Here is a 26287-nt window from a genome sequence, read left to right as displayed (position 1 = left end):
AGCATGCATCTCTCTGTTCTTCCTCCAGACAGGTATTGCCTTTCATCTTCAAAACCCCAGCCATGTTTTCATCCATCAGAGTGCCACACGCTCGCAAACATACACGCATGCACACACACACACAAATAATCAGAAACCCTGTTGAATCGTTTTAGTTCCTTTAGCTTTTGAGGACATTTTCAGAGGTCTTTTGTGTGTTTGTTTGTGAATAAAAAGCATGGATTTATTCCTACCATTGCATTTGATACTGAATATCATTTTCTCTTTGACTGTGCTAAAGTTTTTAATCCAGGGCTAAACGTCAACAACAGTAAACAACTGTGGGAAACTGCTTGATAAAAATGGATTTTTCTAAATAAATTCAGTCTGGAAGCAGATTAAAGGATGCTAAGGACAAAAACAACTTGATCTTACTTTTTAAAGTCTGTGTCCGAAATACTGAAACAGGTTTGTCTTATCAGGAGCGCAGGAAGTCAGCAAGGTATGTTTGAATCCAATATCTGCATAATGTCTAGTCTATTATGATGCCTTCATCTTTTTGAAGGCAGCATAAATGTATCCCTCTTAAAGGGTTAGTTCACCCAAAAATGATAATTCTGTCATTAATTACCCACCCTTATGTTGTTTCACACCTGTAAGACTTTCGTTCATCTTCGGAACACAAATTAAGATATTTTTGATAAAATCCGATGGCTCAGTGAGTCCTCCATTGCCAACAAGATAATTAACACTTTCAATGCCCAGAAAGCTACTAAAGACATATTTAAAAGAGTTCATGTGACTACAGTGGTTCAACATTAATGTTATGAAGTGACAAGAATACTTTTTTTGCAGCAAAAAACCCCCAAAAAACGACTTTATTCAACAATATCTAGTGATGACCGATTTCAAAACACTGCTTGATGAAGATTTTAAGCTTTACGAATCTTTTGTTTCAAATCAGTGGTTCGGAGCATGAAAGTCATGTGATTTCGGTAAACGAGGCTTCGTTATGTCACAAGTGTTTCGAAATTTCAGTGGTTCACCACTGGGGGATGTGACACCACTTTGGTAGCTTGATACACGCTCCGAACCACTGATTCGAAACCAAAGATTTGTAAAGCTTCCACCAAGAACAATAATTATAAAGATAACTGTAACAAAAACTATATTAGTGTTCACACCAGCGGACGATATCGTTCTGTTATTCTAAGTGCGCTGCAGTTTTGTCTGCAGCTTTAAAGCAGGATGGATTCTGATTGGCTATCAATGTTTTGATCGTTCATCAGCTGGAAAAAGTAATTCTGAAAGTGATTCCAACACCGTTATCGTTATAGTTGTGGTGTGGACTAAATTAATAGGGTAAAACGTTTACTTTTAAGTATTCTGAAATGTTATGTTTAAATATACAAATGAGGCATTAACTATATTAAATATGCAGAAATGTGCATACATTTCCAGTAAAGGTGCTCTGATTGATTGGCGCTGATCCGTCGACTTTATAGCTTGATCTGTGGTCTCCATTAAGGCCGATCAGACATTTTTTTTTTGCGTGGCTAAAATTGCTTCACTACATTCACTGGCAGTTCTACCAGGTGTCTGAAAAGCACAATACATTAGCAATGACTTTGCGGAGAGCAAAGCAACCCTACAGCAATGACAGCAAAAAATAGAGCTGTGCGGTTTTAGTGGATTTCTTTTCTTCACAGCGGTGTGCTTTCTTTCCTCCCTAAAAGCCCAAACGTAACCGCCAAATCAGCTAGATCAGTGATTGTCGTAAAATACAGTCTACTGCTGCTAAACTGCAGGATGTGTTCGATAATAAAAAGAGTTATTAAAACCGCATTAAGCTATAAAAGAGATACTGTTCCCCAAGCGTCTTTCTATGGGCGCGCTCCGAGATGGTGTGGAACACGGACAAGCAAAGTATACTTTGGGCTTAGGGTTCCCGCCTAAACGGTCAAATAAACACAGTCGGTTATGTCATAAGTGAACATAAAAAGTTGGGAAATATGTTGCATGTGTAACAGTATATTGGATCCGTGCATCATGTTTTAAAGTGACAGCAGCCTAATTTACCTGCTGCTGTCTGTTTCAATGTTAATCAAAAATAAAAGACAAAGAGAAAATCACTCACTGCTCTTTAGTAGATTTAGTAGTTCCTAATCATCTCTAAGAGAGGGAATGGAATATGTTGCACATGTTGCTTGCCAATAACTAAAGAGTTCATACTTTCTCATCTCTTAATTTTTTTGTTCTTAAAAATACATTGTTGTTAAGAAAAACTACATGCCAGTTTCAAAACATTTTCACCATTTTTTTTTTTTTAATTATAAGAAATTTTATGTTAAATAAGTAAAACTGGAAAGTTTGGTGTATGTAAGTGCTGCTGAAGTGAACATTTTTGGCTAAGAGTATGAGAAAACAAAAACTCATTTTGAGAGAACGGCCTTTAACATAAATATTTTAACTGAAATGTACATGTGCGCATAGATAAAGCGCAATAAAAGAAACATTTAAATGAGTATTTTGGATGTTTCCTTTCCACTAGTCTGACAGAAGAAACGTTATGCTAGCAAGCAAAATAGACCAAAACTTACCAGTGCCTGAAAAAACAATGGTTTTGCCTGTAGTGTTTCAAGCAAATAAAATCTCATCACCTTTCTGGGTTGTAGCCCTCCAGCTCTTCCAGAAAGGTGTTGGTGTTGGAGTACGGGTTCTCTGGGCTGGGTGTGATAAGGAACTTGAGAACGGTTCCCCTGGTGGATCCAAGGAACACCACAGTTCGATTGCGGTGGGGGCCTGCCTCGGTGTCCACCACCATAGTGTTCAACTGGTACCTTAAAAGTGAGAAAAATAAAGCAATATGCACAGCATTATAGAAGCTTATTGCTTTTATAAAACTGTTGCAACATCAATATGATAAAAGACAGCCAAGAATATAGTTCATCATCCTTAAGCCATTCACAGTAGCCAAATAAAATAGAGCATTAAAATTAACATAAAATTGCATTTGCAAACCATTTTGCAACCATAATGTGCTAGAGAAACAAAATATTGAATAAGATCAAAAATGTAACCCTACATTATTTTCCACACCCACATGCCCCAGTTATGAGTCTGAGGAATAAGAAAGTCCTTTCAGAGGTAAAATCAAGTTATTACATTTTGAATGAAGCTTGCAAAGACATTTTCTTCTTCTGAATAACATTCATGAATTGTGTACATGTATTAAAGTAAATGGGGTTTATTTTGATTTTGTGTTTAAATCAGCTGATGGCCACAGGTATGTTTGTCATTTATTGTACAATAGCTTCAAACTAATCAGATTTTAGAGCTGGCGATATCTGTTTTAAACAATTCTTGGTGTATTATTCTTAATACAGCTCAGGAAATAATTAAAAAGGGATGTGAGAGATTAGAGTTGTAAATACTCTCTCTGTTGAGACTTGAGAAGATTAGGTGTAAAAAGGCTTATTTGGATTAAAAGAGAAAACACAGAGGAATTTGAGACAGATCACACCAACTTTCTGTGTACTTTTACTACTTTGATGTAAGATTGAAAAACCTATTTTTCTTCAAGCCATTGAAATCTTTGTGACATGCAATTCACTAATAGCCAAAATGGTTTGTTATTGAACATGAATCAAATGTCCACCTTTCTTCCACTGAGACAACCAGAGTACCACTCTTCTTTGTGTGACAATTTACCTCTAGTTATCGTGAAAGGACCCAGTGGCAATTTCAATCAAATTTTAAAAAGCAGGGTGAAGTTTTGCTTCAGTTACTCACTGAGTCTGAAGGCCTCGGGCAATTTACTCTCCACAGAAGCACTTCTGGAGTTCAGATTTATATTTTAACTAATGTTTTTTTCCCTCACACTAACCTTGAGAGACACTGTAGCAGCGCTCTTAACAGGATTGTTCACAGAATGACGTCCTTTGAGTATAGCTGCTGCTAACATTAGCCATACTACAGCAGATCCTAAGCTTTGATTCCTGAGATTTCAGCCAATTTCGGTTTAAGCAGCACAGCTTTTAGGAGGCCTTGAGAATTATGCTTCACCTTTTCAATTCTCAGCAACACACTTCATATAACAAGGACCTTGGTTTATTGATATTTGTCCAGAACACCTGGGTATTATTCTGTGTTCTGTAGGTCTATGCATCTTACCGAACCATGGTCTTGACTATCCAGGGTCTGTGTCCAAGCAAAGGAACTGCTTCGTCCATCAGAGGATGAGTTTTGATGAAATTCAGCACTTCATCGGGAAGGGTGTTGGAGGAGCTGAATCTCGAACCCTGGACAGCACATCCTCCAGGCCTATAAAAGTAAAAGAACCACATTCATGATACAAATGTCCAAACCAAACACTTCACTATTTGATAGACAGAGAGAGAGACAGGTAGATAGAATGACAGACAGACAGATAGACAGACAGATATTGTAGATAAATAGATAGAGTGACAGACAGACAGACAGACAGACAGATGTAACGGACTTAGGCTGATAAGAGCTGTGTGTGTAAACCTCACAGAGACTGCGTTCTTTAGACTCCTTGTTAGAGAGCCCGACTCCCATGCCAGCGGACCAGGGTTCGAGTCCCACTTAAAGCGGGCGGTTTAAACAGGAGGGGTTACATTGGTGCCGTGACCCGGATGTGAGTGAGGTTTAGGGGGTGAGTGTAACGGACGTAGGCCAGTAAGAGCTGTGTGTGTAAACCTCACAGAGACTGCGTTCTTTAGCCTCCTTGTTAGAGAGCTCGACTCCCATGCCAGCAGACCAGGGTTCGAGTCCCACTTAGAGTGGGCGGTTCGAACAGGAGGGGTTACATTGGTGCCGTGACCCAGATGGGAGTGAGGTTTAGGGAGGTGAGTGTAACGGACGTAGGCCAGTAAGAGCTGTGTGTGTAAACCTCACAGAGACTGCGTTCTTTAGCCTCCTTGTTAGAGAGCTCGACTCCCATGCCAGCAGACCAGGGATCAAGTCCCACTTAGAGTGGGCGGTTCGAACAGGAGGGGTTACATTGGTGCCGTGACCCAGGTGGGAGTGAGGTTTAGGGGGTGAGTGTAACAGACGTAGGCCAGTAAGAGCTGTGTGTGTGTAAACCTCACAGAGACAGTGTGTGAGAGCTGTGTGTGTGTAAACCTCACAGAGACTGCGTTCTTTAGACTCCTTGTTAGAGAGCGCGACTCCCATGCCAGCGGACCAGGGTTCGAGTCCCACTTAGAGTGGGCGGTTCGAACAGGAGGGGTTACATTGGTGCCGTGACCCGGATGGGAGTGAGGTTTAGGGAGGTGAGTGTAATGGACGTAGGCCAGTAAGAGCTGTGTGTGTAAACATCACAGAGACGGCGTTCTTTAGCCTCCTTGATAGAGAGCCTGACTCCCATACCAGCGGACTAGGGTTCGAGTCCCACTTAGAGTGGGCGGTTCGAACAGGAGGGGTTACATTGGTGCCATGACCCGGATGGGAGTGAGGTTTAGAGGGTGAGTGAAACGGACATAGGCCAGTAAGAGCTGTGTGTGTAAACCTCAGAGAGACTGCGTTCTTTAGACTCCTTGTTAGAGAGCTTGACTCCCATGCCGGCGGACCAGGGTTCGAGTCCCACTTAGAGTGGGCTGTTCGAACAGGAGGGGTTACATTGGTGCCGTGACCCAGATGGGAGTGAGGTTTAGGGGGTGAGTGTAACAGACTTAGGCCAGTAAGAGCTGTGTGTGTGTAAACCTCACAGAGACAGCGTTCTTTAGCCTCCTTGTTAGAGAGCGCGACTCCCATGCCAGCGGACCAGGGTTCGAGTCCCACTTAGAGTGGGCTGTTCGAACAGGAGGGGTTACATTGGTGCCGTGACCCGGATGGGACTGAGGTTTAGGGAGGTGAGTATAATGGACGTAGGCCGGTAAAAGCTGTTCCTGTAAACCTCACTCTCCTGATCTCAAGAGGCGCTATAGCGACTGACGCTAGAGACTGTGGTCTTTAGCCTCCTTGTTAGAGCGTCCGACTCCCATGCCAGCGGACCCGGGTTCGAGTCCCACTTAAAGTGGGCGGTTCAAACACGAGGGGTTACATTGGTGCCGTGACCCAGATGGGATTGAGGTTTAGGGAGGTGAGTGTAATGGACGTAGGCCAGTAAGAGCTGTGCCTGTAAACCTCACTCTCCTGATCTCAAGAGGCGCTATAGCGACTGACGCTAGAGACTGCGGTCTTTAGCCTCCTTGTTAGAGCGCCCAACTCCCATGACAGCGGACCCGGGTTCGAGTCCCAATTAGAGTGGGAGGTTTGAACAGGAGAGCATACACAGACAGATAGACAGATAGAATGACAAACAGACAGAATGACAGTCAGACAGATATAGACAGAACTAGATAGATACTAGAAAGATAGAACGGTATATACCTGGGTTTCGGAACCAGTTCATCAGGTACAGGTGTCCATATGGATTCTGGTGATTTCTGCTCTTTGAATCTGCCCTCAAATACACGTGCAAGCTGCTGCATGTCAAACGCACACACCGCCGAGCCGGGGATGCTGGGTAGTCACAGAGTTGCAAGAGGGTCAAAACACATCACTGATCCAACCCACACCTCAAACACATGCATACACTCACTCACACACATACAGTCTCACACATTTTCACAAAGCACACACACGCTGTTACCCTAAGCCAAAGTGACATGTCACAACAGGACTATTAGTTTTTCTGCAGCTGACAGACTAATCGACCAATCTGCCTCTACAGCATCTCATTATAGAGTGTCTCGACAGCCACTCACATCAGATTGATAAAAACTCAAGCGCAAATTCAAGTTGATGAAAATTCAAGTGACTCAACAAGCTCACCATATTTACCTAAGGCTATTTTATAACACACAGGCTATAGTGTCAATAAGCTTGATAGTATCTAGTCACTATATACTTTCAATGTATGGAAAAAAGCAGCAAAAATTCTTCAAAACTTTCTCTGTTTTATTAAAGAAATACACCTATCTTAAGACAAACATATGGGTGAATAAAAGATGAGTTTTATTTTTTGGGGTGAATTCTTCCTTTTAAAAGCTAAAAACTGAGAGAAAACATATATCAGCAGATTATTATAGCTTGAAGTGCGTAAAATACAAAGGAAATCATATATCAGTCAAACACAGAAGGAAACTATAAAATGACCTGTCAGGATGGGCAAGTGTTCTCACTGACTGTACAGCCTATGGTGTGTGTGTGTGTGTGTGTGTGTGTGTTCTGGTCTGCAGGTGTTCACCATGTGTTCCAGGGCAGCTTGTCTCTCTCCCCCCTCCACCTCCAAACAGTGGGAGGTCAGATGGACTGTTGGGGAAACTTGGATCCTCTTATCTGACCAGATTTCAGCTTTCAGGCAAAACAACAATCTTATCAAAAGGCTAGAAGTAAACTGAATGGCATTCAAGTGTGATCTGATGCATACAAACTGAATGAATACTTAGAATTATACACTAACATTCAAAAGTTTAGGGGCATTTAAAAATAAATAAATTAATAAGGTTTATTCAGCAAGGATGTATATTAGATTTATACATTTTAAAAGATGGAAATTTATTATTATTATTCTGAGACTAAAATAATTACTCCTAGAGCTTTCAAGCTACAACCACCAACTGGGCCAGACCTTCAGACTGTTCTGACTCATTCATAACAAATGTTTTACTTGTTCTTAATTTCACTTTTCTTTTGCAAAACTCCTTTAAACTCAGAAAAAATCCATAATGACATTCTCTTCCAGGAAATATTTGGAGGGACAACAACATCCCAAACATGAGCAAATTAACAAGGGATTAATTACAGAAATCAGTGTAATGGTAATAACAACATGTTAAAAGAAAAGAGAGAAAAAAGGAATCAGAAAAAGGGGAAAGCAACAGAATGAGAGTGTAAAACACAGGAGCCGGATGTTGGGCTGTGTCTGAGGTCACACATGGTCCCTTCAGCTGCTCTGAGAACATGTGCGTTTGGACCGCAGTGACAGATTTGGCGAGTTCTGTCTGGTGTCCCGCTGGAACTGGAGGGAGAGGGCTTGTCTGCACACCTCATTTGACACCAGACATGCTGAGCCAATGCTGGACAGCATTTGGCCAATAGTGGGTCAATGCTGGACCAAAAATGATCTAAACCCCAATGTCCTTTATCTTAAATGACAAATCCATTGTGGCAAATCCAATTCCCTGCACCTCCAACAAAACTCAAAAAGTGCCTCAAACTAGTAAAACTATCTTTCATAGACTTGATTATACAAACCCTGAAAACTTTGTTAAATCCATTAAATAATTAATCCTCAAAAACCTGTGACCCATGACTTACAGATGTTTATATGCAAACAGTAAAAATATAGATAGATAGATAGATAGATAGATAGATAGATAGATAGATAGATAGATAGATAGATAGATAGATAGATAGATAGATAGATAGATAGACAGCAGATAGACAGACAGAAAGATAGATATACGGACAGACAGATATACAGACAGACAGACAGATAGACAGATAGACAGATAGATAGATAGATAGATAGATAGATAGATAGATAGATAGATAGATAGATAGATAGACAGCAGATAGGCAGACAGAAAGATAGATATACGGACAGACAGATATACAGACAGATAGATAGATAGATAGATAGATAGATAGATAGATAGATAGATAGATAGATAGATAGATAGATAGATAGATAGATAGATAGATAGATAGATAGATAGATAGATAGATAGATACAAACCCGATTCCAAAAAAGTTGGGACACTGTACAAATTGTGAATAAAAACAGAATGCAATGATGTGGAAGTTTCAAATTTCAATATTTTATTCAGAATACAACATAGATGACATATCAAATGTTTAAACTGAGAAAATGTATCATTTTAAGGGAAAAATAAGTTGATTTTAAATTTCATGGCATCAACACATGTCAAAAAAGTTGGGACAAGGCCATGTTTACCACTGTGTGGCATCCCCTCTTCTTTTTATAACAGTCTGCAAACGTCTGGGGACTGAGGAGACAAGTTGCTCAAGTTTAGGAATAGGAATGTTGTCCCATTCTTGTCTAATACAGGCTTCTAGTTGCTCAACTGTCTTAGGTCTTCTTTGTTGCATCTTCCTCTTTATGATGCGCCAAATGTTTTCTATGGATGAAAGATCTGGACTGCAGGCTGGCCATTTCTTCTCCGCAGCCATGATGCTGTAATTGATGCAGTGTGTGGTCTGGCATTGTCATGTTGGAAAATGCAAGGTCTTCCCTGAAAGAGACGACGTCTGGATGGGAGCATATGTTGTTCAAGAACTTGGATATACCTTTCAGCATTGATGGTGCCTTCCCAGATGTGTAAGCTGCCCATGCCACACGTACTCATGCAACCCCATACCATCAGAGATGCAGGCTTCTGAACTGAGCGCTGATAACATCTTGAGTTGTCCTTGTCCTCTTTAGTCCGGATGACATGGCATCCCAGTTTTCCAAAAAGAACTTCAAATTTTGAATCATCTGACCACAGAACAGTTTTCCACTTTGCCACAGTCCATTTTAAATGAGCCTTGGCCCAGAGAAAACGCCTGCGCTTCTGGATCATGTTTAGATATGGCTTCTTTTTTGACCTATAGAGTTTTAGCCGGCAACGGCGAATGGCACGGTGGATTGTGTTCACGACAATGTTTTCTGTTTGTATTCCTGAGCCCATGTTGTGATTTCCATTACAGTAGCATTCCTGTATGTGATGCAGTGCCGTCTAAGGGCCCGCAGATCACGGGCATCCAGTATGGTTTTCCGGCCTTGACCCTTACGCACAGAGATTGTTCCAGATTCTCTGAATCTTTGGATGATATTATGCACTGTAGATGATGATAACTTCAAACTCTTTGCAATCTTTCTCTGAGAAACCCCTTTCTGATATTGCTCCACTATTTATCGCCGCAGCATTGGGGGAATTGGTGATCCTCTGCCTATCTTGACTTCTGAGAGACACTGCCACTCTGAGAGGCTCTTTTTATACCCAATTGACCTAATAAGTTGCAAATTAGTCCTCCAGCTGTTCCTTATATGTACATTTAACTTTTCCGGCCTCTTATTGCTACCTGTCCCAACTTTTTTGGAATGTTTAGCTCTCATGAAATCCAAAATGAGCCAATATTTGGCATGACATTTCAAAATGTCTCACTTTCAACATTTGATATGTTATCTATATTCTATTGTGATTAAAAAGTTTATGAGATTTGTAAATTATTGCATTCCTTTTTTATTCACAATTTGTACAGTGTCCCATCTTTTTTGGAATCAGGTTTGTAGATATAGAGACAGACAGACAGACAGACAGACATGCAGATAGATAGATAGATAGATAGATAGATAGATAGATAGATAGATAGATAGATAGATAGATAGATAGATAGATAGATAGATAGATAGATAGATAGATAGATAGATAGATAGATAGATAGATAGATAGATAGATAAACAGAGACACAGACAGACAATAATAATAAAAAAATGCTTTGGCAATATTGTATTATTTACAGTCATGCCAATAAAGTAATTTTGAATTGAATTGAATTGATAGATAGATAGACAGACCGACAGCAGACAGGCAGACAGACATGCAGACAGACAGACAGACAGACAGACAGACAGACAGACAGACAGACAGATAGATAGATAGATAGATAGATAGATAGATAGATAGATAGATAGATAGATAGATAGATAGATAGATAGATAGATAGATAGATAGATAGATAGATAGATAGATAGATAGATAGATAGATAGATAGATAGATAGATAGATAGATAGACAGATTGATAGAAAGATAAAAATGGAAGTCAATGGGAACCAAACGGTTTGTTTACCAACATCCTTGAAAATAAATTCTTTTGTGCTCCACAGATAAAAAAAAAAAAAGTCAGGGTTTAGAGGGTTTAGAGCTTATAATTATATAGATTAACAAGCTGTATTTTCTAATCAGACAGCGAAAAGAAAACCAATAGAATCATGTAGGGAATATAATTTTGATACAAGCTTGAGTTTGACACAATAGCTACATTATCCTGATCACAATGAGAGTGCAAATGACAGAACAGTGTCCTTCCACCTTCCACACAGTGACTAAATACAAACGAAGTAGATAAGACAGTTGCAGAGCAATCATCGCATTCGGATATGATGAGGTCTGCTCATTCAATTCTAATCATTCCATTTCTGCTCAATTCCACTCTAATATTCCCCACTAATAGATACACGGAAAATACGGGGTCTGATCTGTTAAATATGGGCTGCTGGTAATTGAAGGGCTTTGGGAATGAAGGGTCTCATTTGGAAAATTTGGAAAATGCACGGAGATTGATGGACAGAAATGGCGCAGTGAGCATGGTGTTAATGGACTGATTTGGAGATCGGCCTGAGCCCCTCCGCCTGCCACCCTTATGGAGGACATCTGTGCCAAAGATTACACCAAATTAACAGAGATGTCACTGGATGGCATCTTCATCTCCATCTCCCTTCCCACCTCTCCTGCTCTTCCCTGAGTAGCACAACCTTATAATTATCTCAACTATTTAATGGAATAAAGGGACAAACAATGATGTTCAGCAAGAGCCATTAGTGCACTGACAGCTCTCTCATTTTATCTCAGCAGGTGACTGTAAAACTGAAGGTGATTTAAAGAATAACTCAATGTTCTGACACATTGTGACTTTTTAGTAGTGTTTGCCAAGGCAAACATCAATATTCTTATTGCTCATATTTAAAAGTATAGTTCACCCAAAAATGAAAATTCTGTCATCATGTCATTGACATGATTTTTTACGTCGTTGTTTTTGGCGATTAGGACATCCGCGACATGCACACTTACGCACAATTTAAAAAAATAGCTTGAATACAGCGTGCGTCTCCCTCCCTAAAATATCTTAAACTGTGTTCCAAAGATGAACGGAGGTCTTACGGGTTTGGAACGACATGAGGGTGAGTCATTAATGACATAATTTTAATTTTTGGGTGAACTAACCCTTTAATGTTAGGTGTGATCAATCGTGACTAAGGAAAAATGTGATTAATTCGTTAATTTTTTTAATCGATTGACAGCAATACTTTAAATTGTAATATTATTTCACAACACATTTTGTACTGTATTTTTCATCAAATAAATGCATCCTTGGTGAGTATAAGAGGCTTCTTTCAAAAACATTAAAGGTGCTCTAAGTGATCCTGGGTGGAGTAACTTCCTGTTGACGTTCGAAGTGTTGTCAAACAAAACAGAGGCTAGCTAGACCCTCCCTCCTCCTCCTCCTCCCCCCTCCCCTCCGTGCTTCCTGAAACAGTCATGAACGCGCATTTAAAATCATTCTTGTCGGTTATTGGCTGGAGCATGTTTATTATGTTTTGTGGTCCAGGCTGCACCAGTTTGTTTTTATTGCCGTTTTCGGAGCTTGTGGCGACTACAGAGACCGCGTTTTTTCACAGTGTGTTCAGGGGACAGGCAGCTAGCGGATAGTGAGCAGATGTTTGCTGTATGTGAAAAAAAATGTTTTGGCCTAAAAATGCGTGACATTGCTTAGAGCACCTTTAAAGGATTAGTTCACCCAAAAATGAAAATTCTGTCATTAATTACTCACCCTCATGTTGTTCCACACCTGTAAAACCTTCGTTCATATTTTTGATAAAATCCGATGGCTCAGTGAGACCTCCAATGCCAGCAAGACAATTTACACTTTCAATGCCCAGAAAGCTATTAAAGACATATTTAAAACAGTTCATGTGACTACAGTGGTTCAACCTTAATATTATGAAGTGACAAGAATACTTTTTGTGCGCCAAAAAACCCAAAATAAACTGCCAAAGTCACGTGATTTCAGTAATGTCTTAAGTGTTTTGAAAAATTTCAATGGTTCACCACTGGGGGGCGTGACTTCGGCAGTTTGATATGTGCTCCGAACCACTGATTTGAAACAAAAGATTCCTAAAACTTCAAACTTTATGAAATCGCCCATCACCAGATATTGTTGAATAAAGTCGTTATTTTTTTATTTAGTATACAAAAAGTATTCTCGCCGCTTCATAACATTAAGGTTGAACCACTGTAGTCACATGAACTGTTTTAAATATGTAAATATTAGTAGCTTTCTGGGCATCTGAAAGTGTTAATTGTCTTGCTGGCATTGAAGGCCTCACTGAGCCATCGGATTTTATCAAAAATATCTTAATTTGTGTTCCAAAGATGAACGAAGGTCTTACGTTTGTAGAACGACATGAGGGTGAGTAATTGATGACAGAATTTTCATTTTTTGGGTGAACTAACCCTTTAAAAACCTTTTTTTTGGTATAAAAATGCGTTGTCGGCTATTGCCGTTGCAAAAAGCGAGACAGGCAGACGTGGTCCGAATGGGAGCCATTTTGAGAACACCTCTTTAAGCCAATAAGCTGTTAGAAGTTTATGGCCTCCAACTCTAATCCAGCCAATGAGCTGTCAGATGTAGTGATCTACAGCCTTGTAAACCTCAAGCTAGACAAACGAGCTCTACTTTCACCCTGTTCTCTCTGGCAATCGGCCCTGGTCACCTATCGTCCACTACTTTAAAGGCTTTCTGGCGCTGTGCCTGTGTAACTGACCAGACCACTGGGCTTGAGGTGAACGGGCCAAGATCACCTCATCACACAAAGCTCTGCAGCAAAGCCTCTCGCGTCCATTTGAGACAGGACACGACGGGGGTCTGAGAAATGGGGACTAAATGAGAAAAATGGACACAGCAGAAAGCAGGAGGGGCTTCATGCTGTTTGTACTTTGGCATAGAAGCTCAGCCATAACTCTAGAGTGAGAACACATTAGCTCTCCTTTCACATGATACAAAACTACTGCGAAAAATACAGATTTCATTTAAAGTATTAAAAAAATACAGTTAGAATTGTGGCATTTTATTAATACATTTCATTATTTTTGTATAATTGTATTTTTGCATTGTGATTATTATTAATATTATTATCATAACAATAATACAATTTGAATTAGTAATAATAATAAGAATAAGAATAAACAATTATTGCAACAAAAATAGTTTATAATCCTAACTGATGTTTACCAAGTAACATAAAAATATAAATATTAGTTAATCAGTTAATGTTCCATAAAAAAAATAAAATAAAAAAAAATCAACAATAATACCAAGTGACATAATATTAGTAAAGAAATTATATTATTCAGTAATCATTTTAATACTACTAATAATAAAAATCAGATTCTTGCACCAGATAATATAGTTTATTATCCTAACTACTGTTGATGGTTAAATATTAATATAGTAATCAGTAACTGTTCCATAATAATAATAATAATAATAATAATCAGATTAAACAATTCTTGCACCAGATAATATAGTTTATTATCCTAATTGTAGGCTGTTGACAGTTAAATATTACTATAGAAATCAGTTAGTTCAGTTATGTTCCATAATAATAATAATAATAATAATAATAACAAAAACATTAATACAGTTATTAAAATATTAAAACATAATTGAGTTACTGTTCAATAATAATAATAATAATAATAATAAAACCAGGTAACATCAAATATTATTAAAAAAACAATTTTACTGTTCAATAATAATAACAATTATTATTATTATTATTATTATTAATAATAATAATAAACAAAAAAACATGTTAATATAGTTACTAAAATTTTAATACATAATAGAATTAATGTTCAATAATAATAATAATAATAATAATAAAACCAGGTAACATCAAATATTACAAAAAAACTCTTTTACTGTTCAATAATAATAACAATTATTATTATTATTATTAATAAACAAAAAACATTTTAATATGTTACTAAAACATGAATACATAATAGAATTAATGTTCAATAATAATAATAATAATAATAATAATAGTAAGAACAAGAATTAATAATCATCATCATTAATAATAATAATAATAATTATTATTATTATTATTATTATTATTATTATAACAAAAATAGCACAATTATAGTTATTAAAATATTAATAATGTATCTATTAATAATAATAATTGTTACAGTTCAATAATAATAATAATAATAATAGTATAAAGAACAACAACAACAACAATAATATTAATAATAATAATAATAATAATTATTATTATTATTATTATTATTATTATTATTTAAAAAAGGCTGTAAGCCAATCAAGGCTGTGTGTTACAGTGATTTGTACCATGATTAAGGGAGATTACCTGAGGTAAAAACACTGTAAAAACACTGTGGCTTATTGAGTTATTCTTTATTCTCATGGAGAGAATCAAACATAAAAAAAAAAAACAATAGCAGTCGCAATACACATATATAATTGTGTATTTCAGAAAATGTCACAAAAGCATGAAAACATTTCATTTCATGACATTTTCTGAAATAAAACATCCAACTTCTCATTCATCTTGACCCCTTTCCTTTCTCAACGGCTGTCCTGGAATTTGCTCTTTCCTATAGTGAAAAAATGACCACATCTAGCAGATCAGACATAACACCAAAAACATGGACTGGAAGCTGATGATGAAGCTCATTTTTATTCTAATCATACGAACACAATGAGAGGTAATCTACTGAAAACAGCCCTCATCATCTGCCTGATGGACTGCACTATATCATACTGAACGCACACTTACCCGTGGAGCCTGGAAGACTAGTGAGAGCTCTTACAGTGTGTTATGAGCTCTCGGGACCGACACAAAGAGCTGATAGAACAACATTTGGGCTGGTTTTATTATGTACTTGACTGTTTATCCATTTAGCTCAGCACAGAACAGACCGATTCATTCCCTTTCACAACAAGCTCAGATTATCGGCTGGTTGTTGTACAGTATCTTCTGCCATCTCTCTCCATCTCTTTATCTCTCTCTACCCCTTTATTCTGTGTCTATAGTATGTAAATGTCTATTCTCTATTGGGAGTTATTTCAAGCATGTGACCAAAAAAATCCTGTTGTTTCAGGAGGCATGCTGTGGAAAAGCAGTGTGTTCAAGTCAACGTGGAATTCAACGTCAAATCTTTGTTTTTTTTTGTTCCAGAGATCATTTCTCATGAGGTATTTCCAGGAATGCTGTGTGAAACTGTATAACTGTTCTGTGATATGACAAAGAGACATTTTACGTCTAATGTACGTGTCAATCACACGTGGAGTTCTTATTCACTCGTTTTAGATTTTTGAATTCTTATGCCACTATTTGCTCGGAGGGCTTTTAGTTTCCACAGAGATATAAAATGTCAGTGTACAGACCTCCAGTCATCTCACTTCTCGTGCAAATCAGCCTGTGGCGGTACTTTACTGATGGCATCAGATGGTAATACCATGGTACTTTGTGAGATAATTATCATAAACAATCAGAAATAAGATTCTGGCCACGTAAAACAACTGACAGCGGGCATTAACCTGCCTGTCAGCAAATGAGTTAGAACAAAGACTTTATACATAGACAGACTTTTTTAAGATGCAATTGTGAGTTTATATCAAGCAACTGTGAGTTTATATCATGCAATTCTGACTTTATAAAACAAATGCGAGTTTATATCAAGTAATTCTGATTTTATAAGATGCAACTGCGACTATCTCACTATCTCACAATTCTGATTTTATAACGCAATTGCATGTTTATATCTCACAATTCCGACTTTATAACGCAATTGTGAGTTTATATCAAGCAATTCTGATTTTATGAGATGCAACTGCGAGTTTATATCTCACAATTCTGATTTTATGATGCAATTGCGAGTTTATATCAAGCAATTCTGATTTTATAAGACGCAATTGTGAGTTTATATCACAATTTTGTGTTTATATCTCACTAGTCTGACTTTATAACACATTTGCGAGTTTATATCTTGCAATTCTGATTTTATAGCAATTGCGAGTTTATATCAAGCAATTTTGAATTTATAACGCAATTGTGTGTTTATATCTCGCAGTTGACTTTATAACGCAATTTTGAGTTTATGTCTCGCAATTCTGACTTTATAATGCAATTGCGAGTTTATGTCGCAATTCTGACTTTATAACGCAATTGCATGTTTATATCTCGCATTTCCGACTTTATAAAGCAATTGCGAGTTTATATCAAGCAATTCTGATTTTTTAAGATGCAATTGTGAGTTTATATCAAGCAATTCTGACTTTATAACGCAATTGTGAGTTTATATCAAGAAATTCTGATTTTATGAGATGCAACTGTGAGTTTATATCAAGCAATTCTGACTTTATAACGCAATTGTGAGTTTATATCAAGCAATTCTGACTTTATAACGCAATTGTGAGTTTATATCAAGCAATTCTGACTTTATAACGCAATTGTGAGTTTATATCAAGCAATTCTGACTTTATGAGATGCAACTGTGAGTTTATATCTCACAATTCTGACTTTATAACGCAATTGCGAGTTTATATCAAGCAATTCTGATTTTATAAGACGCAATTGTGAGTTTATATCACAATTTTGTGTTTATATCTCACTATTCTGACTTTATAACACATTTGCGAGTTTATATCTCGCAATTCTGATTTTATAACACAATTGCGAGTTTATATCAAGCAATTTTGAGTTTATAACGCAATTGCGTGTTTATATCTCGCAATTAACTTTATAACGCAATTTTGAGTTTATATCTCACAATTTTGAGTTTATGTCTCGCAATTCTGACTTTATAACGCAATTGTGAGTTTATATCTCACAATTTTGAGTTTATATCTAGCAATTCTGACTTTATAACGCAATTGCAAGTTTATATCAAGCAATTCTGATTTTTTAAGATGCAATTGTGAGTTTATATCAAGCAATTCTGATTTTATAAGATGCAATTGCGAGTTTATATCAAGCAATTTTGAGTTTATAACGTGAATGTGAGTTTATATCAAGCAATTCTGAGTTTATAACGCAATTGCGTGTTTATATCTCGCAGTTGATTTTATAGCGCAATTTTGAGTTTATGTCTCGCAATTCTGACTTTATAACGCAATTGTGAGTTTATATCAAGCAATTCTGATTTTATAAGGCGCAATTGCGAGTTTATATCTCACAATTCTGAATTTATAACACAATTGCAAGTAAACAATTTTGAGTTTATAATGTAAATGTGAGTTTATATCAAGCAATTCTGATTTTAAGATGCAATTGTGAGTTTATATCTCACAATTCTGACTTTATAATGCAATTGTGAGTTTATATCAAGCAATTCTGATTTTATAAGATGCAATTGCGAGTTTATATCAAGCAATTTTGAGTTTATAACGTGAATGTGAGTTTATATCAAGCAATTCTGAGTTTATAACGCAATTGCGTGTTTATATCTCGCAGTTGATTTTATAGCGCAATTTTGAGTTTATGTCTCGCAATTCTGACTTTATAACGCAATTGTGAGTTTATATCAAGCAATTCTGATTTTATAAGGCGCAATTGCGAGTTTATATCTCACAATTCTGACTTTATAACACAATTGCAAGTAAACAATTTTGAGTTTATAATGTAAATGTGAGTTTATATCTCACAATTCTGATTTTAAGATGCAATTGTGAGTTTATATCTCACAATTCTGACTTTATAATGCATTTGTGAGTTTATATCTCGCAATTCTGATTTTATAAGATGCAATTGCGAGTTTATATCTCACAATTTTGAGTTTATATCACTCAATTCTGACTTTATAAGAGGCAATTACAAGTTTATATCGCACAATTCTGACTTTATAACTCACAATTGTGAGTTTAAATCTCGCAATTCAGGGACAAAAGGTCAGAATTGTGAGATAAAAAGTCTCAATCACCTTTTTTATTTTTCTATATTGTGGCAGAAACAAGCTTCCATGTATTACTTATGAAAGGAAGAAAAGTTCACATTTCTCTAGATTTATACAGACACACACAAAGGTTGTTTGTAGCACTCCGTCACTTTCTTTGACTCTCGCTTTCTTTGCACATTTTGACAGATGTCACAACTGCTACTGTAATCTACAGCACAATGTAAGCTGGCCATTTACAACCCTGTGGAAAGCGGATCAGTGTTTTGCCCATTGTTAAAATGTGTTTATGGCATTTCTTAACATCCCTGATAACTGAATTTTAAAGAGTCTTTCTCTTGAGACAATCAAACTCTCATGACTCTTCGCTTTGTCTTTCTTCTGGAGGAAAAAAAGCCCTTTTAGGCAGACTATCAAAAGAACAAAATCCAAATTGCCTTGAAATTGGATTCATTCGTGCTGCTCGGGTTCAAAACAGACTAATAAGAAGCTAAATCACAGAGGAACGAGCGTACGTGCGTGTGTAGAACCGTTTTCCATTTCCCTTCAATTTAGTTATGTTTCGTAATCTTTACACATTTAAGCAGCGAATGTCACAAAAACATGTCCAGATCATTTTTCACCACCACCACCAAAAGAAATAATATTTTGCTTAAAGAAAAACAAGAAAAACATCTTTTAATGACAGTTAAGAACATTCATCCTCATTACCATAATGAAAAAATCTCATTCTCACAACCGTATAATTACTGAATAGTTTTTGTGCTTAATTTTCATGTCATGTCAAATAAAATAAAATAATAAAATACACAAGCAAACAAATAATATTAATATATATAAATAAATAAATAAAAATACATAAATAAATAAAAATACATAAATAAATAATAAATGCATAAACAAATAATAATAAAAAAAATAATTAAAAATAAAAAAATAATTTAAAAAGATAAATAAATTAATAAAAAATAAACAAAACAAAAAAAATATATTTTTTTTTCATACATATACATACATACATACATGCATTATGGCCCAGACATGTTCTTGAGAAATTCACCTTTACAGTGCTTCAAAAAAAAAAAGTAGTAACCGGACACATCTTGGAACGGAAACTGATAAGACAATAAATGGTGCCAATATGATGTGAGGAAATAACCTTCTCAAAGGTTTTTGTCCTTATTTGCATCAGGGCTATTGAATCGCATTACTGTCTCATCTGCATTCATCATTCACACACACAGATCGTTCCACTATACTGCAAATGATCACACCATGCTCTTTAGTATTCATCCTGTATGAGTGTGTGTACCTGTTCGAGGGTGTTGAAAAGACCCCCAGGATGACGTCTCTGCCCTGCATGCGTATGATGGGGCTGGTGGACTGCAGCAGGTTGAAGTAGAAGTGCGAGTCTCCAGGGATCGAACAGTTCAGACGTGCTTTCAGAAACGACGTCCACTGGCGCTCTAACACACGCTGAGAGCCGCCCAAATCACCTTTACACACACGTGCCACGCGAGACACCATCACCTGACGCACACACAAACACATTCAAAAAGAAAACAGATCCTTTTTATTGCACACAAACTCTTTTAGTACCAGAATCTAAGTGCCTATTCACTGGAGAACTAGTTTTCAACCTAACACTTCAATTGTGAGAATTCAGTCTTTTGACAACAGTGTAAAAAACTTAAAGGGGCCATATTCTGCATTTTTTCTCTTCGTAGAATTCGACTTCTAATGTCAGTAAAGGCTTCTTGTGCCAAAAGCAGTCATAATTTAGTTTTACTTAGCCATTTTTTAACCTCTCTCTGACACTTAAATTAAAAATGCCTTTGCAACTGGACCATTACTATACTGTACCTTTAATATGTAAATGACCTCTGTTATGACTGGCTGACTTCTGAGTACGGGGCGGGGCACTATCAAGTTCCTGAATTGGGTTGCTGTGTGTGTTTGTCACAAGCTTCAAATGTAATTGATCTTTTGACATGCACACGCTGCACAAATATAGTTTCCCGCTGTTGTTGCATACTAATCATCATCCTTCCATTGCTTCTTTGTTTTTCTATTTTGGGTCCTAATTAAGAGACACATGACGCTTTGTGCCGTGCTGCTTATATTCATCAAGCAGTAAAAACTGCTGGGACATTGTCCTGCATCACTTCACAGACAATGAATAAGAGAATTTTAGAATAACACGAAAGTCATTTATGACACTACACTCTAAAAAATGCTGGGTTAAAAACAACCCAAGTTGGGTTGAAAATGGACAAACCCAGCAATTGGGTTGTTTTAACCCAGCGGTAGGGTTAAATGTTTGCCCAACCTGCTGGGTAGTTTTATTTAACTCAACTATTTTTTAAAAATTACTGTATTGCTTAATTAAAATTAACCCAAAGTATGTTGGAAATGAACATTTATTAATGTTCAATGAATAATTATTAAACAATAAACATTTATTAAATTGCTTATTAATAAATCTATATTAATAAACTATTAAACTATTAAATTTATATTAATAAAATATTAAAGCTTATTAATAAACATTCACCTTTTGTCTATTATTGTTGCCTCTAATTGCATCTGGTTTTTAATTTCCCAACTATTTTGGTTTCATTTTAAGCTAGCCATATAGCAATTTTTAAACAATAGTTGGTTTAAATAAAACTACCCAGCAGGTTGGGCAAACATTTAACCCAACCGCTGGGTTAAAACAACCCAATTGCTGGGTTTGTCCATTTTCAACCCAACTTGGGTTGTTTTTAACCCAGCATTTTTTAGAGTGTATATTCAACAACAACAGCATGACCCATGTGACATACATCATTAAGCCATTGCATATGCGCAGAACTTTCCAGTTTCAGTTTTCAGTCCGATCAAGTATTACATATCGAATGGATTAGAAAAGGTTTAAACCACCTCATACAACCTGAATTACATTTAAATTGGAATTTGGACAAATCATTCCGATTGATGTGGTTATTGTGCTACTAGTTCGATTGCAAATGGATTATGAGGGTCCATGTAAACGCAGCTACTGTAGGTGCTTTTCATGTATACACACTCTCTGCATTAAAGTGTGAGACATACGTGCTAAAATGTGCCACTCAAATGGTGATGGTAGGTCTGACATACTTTCAAAAACTCTTATTTACTCTTATAATTCGATTTTCTGGTGTTTAGGAGTAATAGTATATATCCTACACCTTATTGATTAACAGTAACTGGCTGGTCAAACTGCTGAACACTGAGTAGGTGTCGTTGATGTGTACACTACCATTCAAAAGTTTAGGCCAGTAAGATTTTTTTCAAAGAAATTAATACTTTTATTCAGCAAGGATGCATTAAATTGAGCAAAAATGACAGAAAAGACATTTACAATTAGGGTTGCCAAAAATCAGTAGTATGTACCAATACCAGTAAAATGTTGCGGTTTTCTGTACCAATTTCGGTATTGTTACCCCTGAATTTGTTACCCTTGTCAGCGTTTGTTGGCATTGGTTGGGGTTTGTTTTCACCTGACTGAACATGTTCAATCAGCATTTGTCGGTGTCTGTTGGGGCGGTGTGAATTGGCCTTTACTGTCAATAATTGCACATTTAAATATAGTTCTCAATCCAGAAACTTTGCAGTATACTTAGCAGCAAAACTTACAAACTAAACTTTTCAGATTGTGAATGGACAATAAACAGAAAGCAAGAAAAGAGCCCTCTGTTTATAACCACTAAGGCTGTCAACCTCTAAAGCGTAAGCTCACTGGATTCTGCACTCGTGCCAAAACTCCCGTTATAATAAAAAACTTAAGGTGTCTTAAAGGTGCAATATGTAATATTGTCTGTCCGCTAGAGGTCGCTAGAGTCCTATTCAAAACAAAGGCGTAGCTTGATAATGCCAAGTTTGAGCGCGGAAACTTGGGACATAGTCCTTACCTCACAGCCGGTGGAAAACAATTGGGATAGGACTCAGGAAGAAATCATGTTCATGAATGCGATTATTAACGTTACTGTAGTATGAAGCAGAGCAGGACCGAGTGTTGTGGGAGCTGAACGAGGCCGCTGGAGCGATTGCGCAACACATGCCTCACGAGCAGCGGGACTTTTATTATGCCACAGTCGCCGGTGCTGCTTCCGCTTTTCCGGTCATGAGTATGAGGTAACGCAGCTCTGTTTATCATATTAGATACATTTGAGTGTGTTGAAAATTATGTTATAATGTTACTCTGTGGCTTGTGTTGATAAAAGGCATGCAATTAATTTTAAAACGTATTGTATGATGGAGAAAATTCTGTATTACTGTTACTAAAATAAAGCTGCATCTGATTATGCTATGTTAGCTACTTCACAAAATAGTGTTTTTCTCTGAGGCATGGTAAAGCATGGAAAATTAGATTTAAACAATAAGACTAAATGTGTTGAGCTATATAACAATAATTAGTTTTCTGTCTATAAATATAAAAACAGTTGTTCCCTTGTCTATTAAAACATGTAAATATTAAAGTATCTTTGGTGTTTTCATGGTTTCCACAAAATAAAACCGGAAACCGAGGGTAATGCAGGTATGATGCAATTGACAGGCGACTCCTCACACGTCCAGGAGCCTTGGTTAAAATTGCAATTTTCTCACGATTTACAAATAGTTGGAAACATTTGAGATATTGTAAGTACTCAAGTGAACAAAATATATAACACTGGCCTAGTGGTTTTTGGATATTTTACTGCAAAATTCTTACATATTGCACCTTTAATTGTACATGAATCTCCTATCTGTTTACACTTTGTTGGTTATAATGAAAGGATTTGCATTGAACAAAACAAAACCTTATGTGTTTTCAGCGGTGTTCAGGCAGATTCTGACTAACATACTGACTAGCAGCTCTGATTGGCCACTGTGTTCATGCACTCAACAGATACAACTGTGATCGGCTACAATGATCAACACTTGTAAAAACACACAGTAAATAGAAACCATTGACGCTCAAACAAACATGAACGAGAGCGTACTGAATATGCCCAGTACTTTGTACTACTGGTACTGCACAAACATACTACCGTTTTAGTACCGACTGGTACCGATACATTTGACAACCCTATTTACGATGTTACAAAAGATTTCTATTTCAAATAAATGCTGTTGTTTTGAACTTTTTATTCATCAAAGAATCCTGAAAAAATCATGCTTAAGAATATTAAGCAGCACAACTGTTTTCAACATTGATGATAACAAGAAATGTTTCTTGAGCAGCAAATCAGCATATTAGAATGATTTCTGAAGGATCATGTGACACTGAAGACTGGAGTAATGATGCTGAAAATTCAGCTTTGCATCACGGGAATAAATTACACTTTAACAAATATTCAAATAGAAAACAGTTATTTGTTACAGTTACAGTACAGTCCAAAAGTTTGGAACCACTAAGATTTTTAATGTTTTTAAAAGAAGTTTCGTCTGCTCACCAAGGCTACATTTATTTAATTAAAAATACAGTAAAAAAACAGTAATATTGTGAAATATTATTACAATTTAAAATAACTGTGTACTATTTAAATATATTTGACAAAGTAATTTATTCCTGTGATGCAAAGCTGAATTTTCAGCATCGTTACTCCAGTCTTCAGTGTCACATGATCCTTCAGAAATCATTCTAATATGCTGATTTGATGCTCAATAAACATTTATGATTATTTTCAATGTTGAAAACAGTTGTGTACTTTTTTTTTTTCAGGATTCCTTGATGAATAGAAAGTTCAAAAGAACAGCATTTGTCTGAAATACAAAGCTTCTGTAGCATTATACACTACCGTTCAAAAGTTTGGGGTCAGTAAGAATTTTTATTTTTATTTTTTTGAAAAGAAATTAAAGAAATGAATACTTTTATTCAGCAAGGATGCATTAAATCAATCAAAAGTGGCAGTAAAGACATTTATAATGTTACAAAAGATTAGATTTCAGATAAACACTGTTCTTTTGAACTTTCTATTCATCAAATAATCCTGAAAAAAAATATTGTACACAAATATTTTGTACAATTGTACACATTAAATGTTTCTTGAGCAGCAGATCAGCATATTAGAATGATTTCTGAAGGATCATGTGACACTGAAGACTGGAGTAACGATGCTGAAAATTCAGCTTTGCCATCACAGGAATAAATTACTTTGTGAAATATATTCAAATAGAAAAACATTACAAATCTTAGTGGTTCCAAACTTTTGGACTATACTGTAAACCCGACCCAAACCTTTTGAATGGCAGTGTAAATGTCCACCTGAATATTTCTTTCTTACCTTCTCCAGGTAGTTGAACTCCATGGCCATCTCCCTGAAGAAGAAGTAGATATGAGGCCCCCATTCCACGGCGCTCACAAAATAAGGCTCTGTAAAACACACACAAACGCAGACTTTAATTTTCTGAAGGCATCCTATGGAGAAATTGAAGCTCAAATAAGTAAACACTCATCAGTCATTATAAAGACATTTCATCTGAACAAACAACATATGCACAGTCCCAGAGGGAGGCAGGGAGAGAAAGAGATATACAGCGAGAGAATGGCACAAACATGAGTGAATGAGGCAGAGATCGTCCTCATAAAACATGCATGTCCTCTTAAATAAAGCAAAGAGAGCGAAGAGAGGACATTCGGAGGTCTTGGCCTCTCCTCTCTCTCTCCTTGAGCAGAATGTGCTTCATAAAGCAGACGCAGGTCTTTGTGGCTCAAAACGGGACGTCGGTCTTACTCTCTGAATGATTCTTTTATAGATGTATTCATCTCATAGCTCTCCAGCATTCAAAGTTCAAACAGAGAGCTCTAAATTATACACACATCCACCCTATTCTCATCCGAACGAGGCTCAGAGAGCTCTGTGCAGTTTCCTGTGGTTACAAGGTCTCACATATTTGTGGAAAAACAACTCAGGTAAAAACAAAAAAAATACAAAATAAAAAATCCCATTTGGTTTCGTTAGCACTCTCTGTGTGTCTGGTGTGAAATCACACTCAAAATTCACTGCTGTGAACTGCTTCCTCAAACTATTTTAAAACCCACAAAACAAAACCCCACTTCAGACTGACAGGTAGATCGAGAGAGCAGAGCGATGAAGATGCAATCCATTTTACTACAGTAAACATTTCCTGAAACAACTTCAAAAGAATAATCCAGGTTAAGTGCAGCTATTGACAGTTTATGTGAGCATTAGCACAGAAAATAAGTTTAACTTGTCCCTCATTTGAATCTGTTGCTGTATCACTAAAAATAATGTTTAAAATACACAAAAATAGTGTTAACGCTGTCATGACCAATTAAACCCACTTACTTTCGCTCTTTATCCATTTGAAGAAGGTGACATGTGGGACGTGATATAATTAAGAATGGGTATGGGCAATCATGCATAACAAGTGTCTGGTTTTTGTGGATAGTTTTTTGTAATAAAAAGTTATTTCACTTATTTCTTTGTTGATTATCTGTCAGTTATCCTATTGAAAGGCCATATTTAATGTCCATTTATCACAATGGTAAAACACAACGTGT

At 36.5% G+C, this 26287-nt stretch overlaps 1 protein-coding gene across 7 annotated transcripts in view; it reads right to left on the bottom strand.

The window, feature by feature from the left end:
- sema6ba (sema domain, transmembrane domain (TM), and cytoplasmic domain, (semaphorin) 6Ba) overlaps positions 1-26287 on the bottom strand; it is a 184781-nt gene that overhangs the window by 14422 nt on the left and 144072 nt on the right. For all 7 annotated transcript variants that reach the window (XM_048162487.1, XM_048162484.1, XM_048162485.1 and 4 more), the window contains 5 exons: positions 25047-25135; positions 20072-20289; positions 6376-6507; positions 4153-4302; positions 2640-2819 (listed from right to left, as the gene is read on the bottom strand). In XM_048162487.1, coding sequence (XP_048018444.1) covers positions 2640-2819; positions 4153-4302; positions 6376-6507; positions 20072-20289; positions 25047-25135 — 769 coding nt within the window. The remainder of the gene's footprint in view (positions 1-2639; positions 2820-4152; positions 4303-6375; positions 6508-20071; positions 20290-25046; positions 25136-26287) is intronic.

This window comes from Megalobrama amblycephala, linkage group LG17, assembly GCF_018812025.1.
Source record: "Megalobrama amblycephala isolate DHTTF-2021 linkage group LG17, ASM1881202v1, whole genome shotgun sequence".
In the NCBI taxonomy this organism is placed as follows: Eukaryota; Metazoa; Chordata; class Actinopteri; order Cypriniformes; family Xenocyprididae; genus Megalobrama; species Megalobrama amblycephala.
This window is presented reverse-complemented; position numbering and strand designations above follow the sequence as displayed.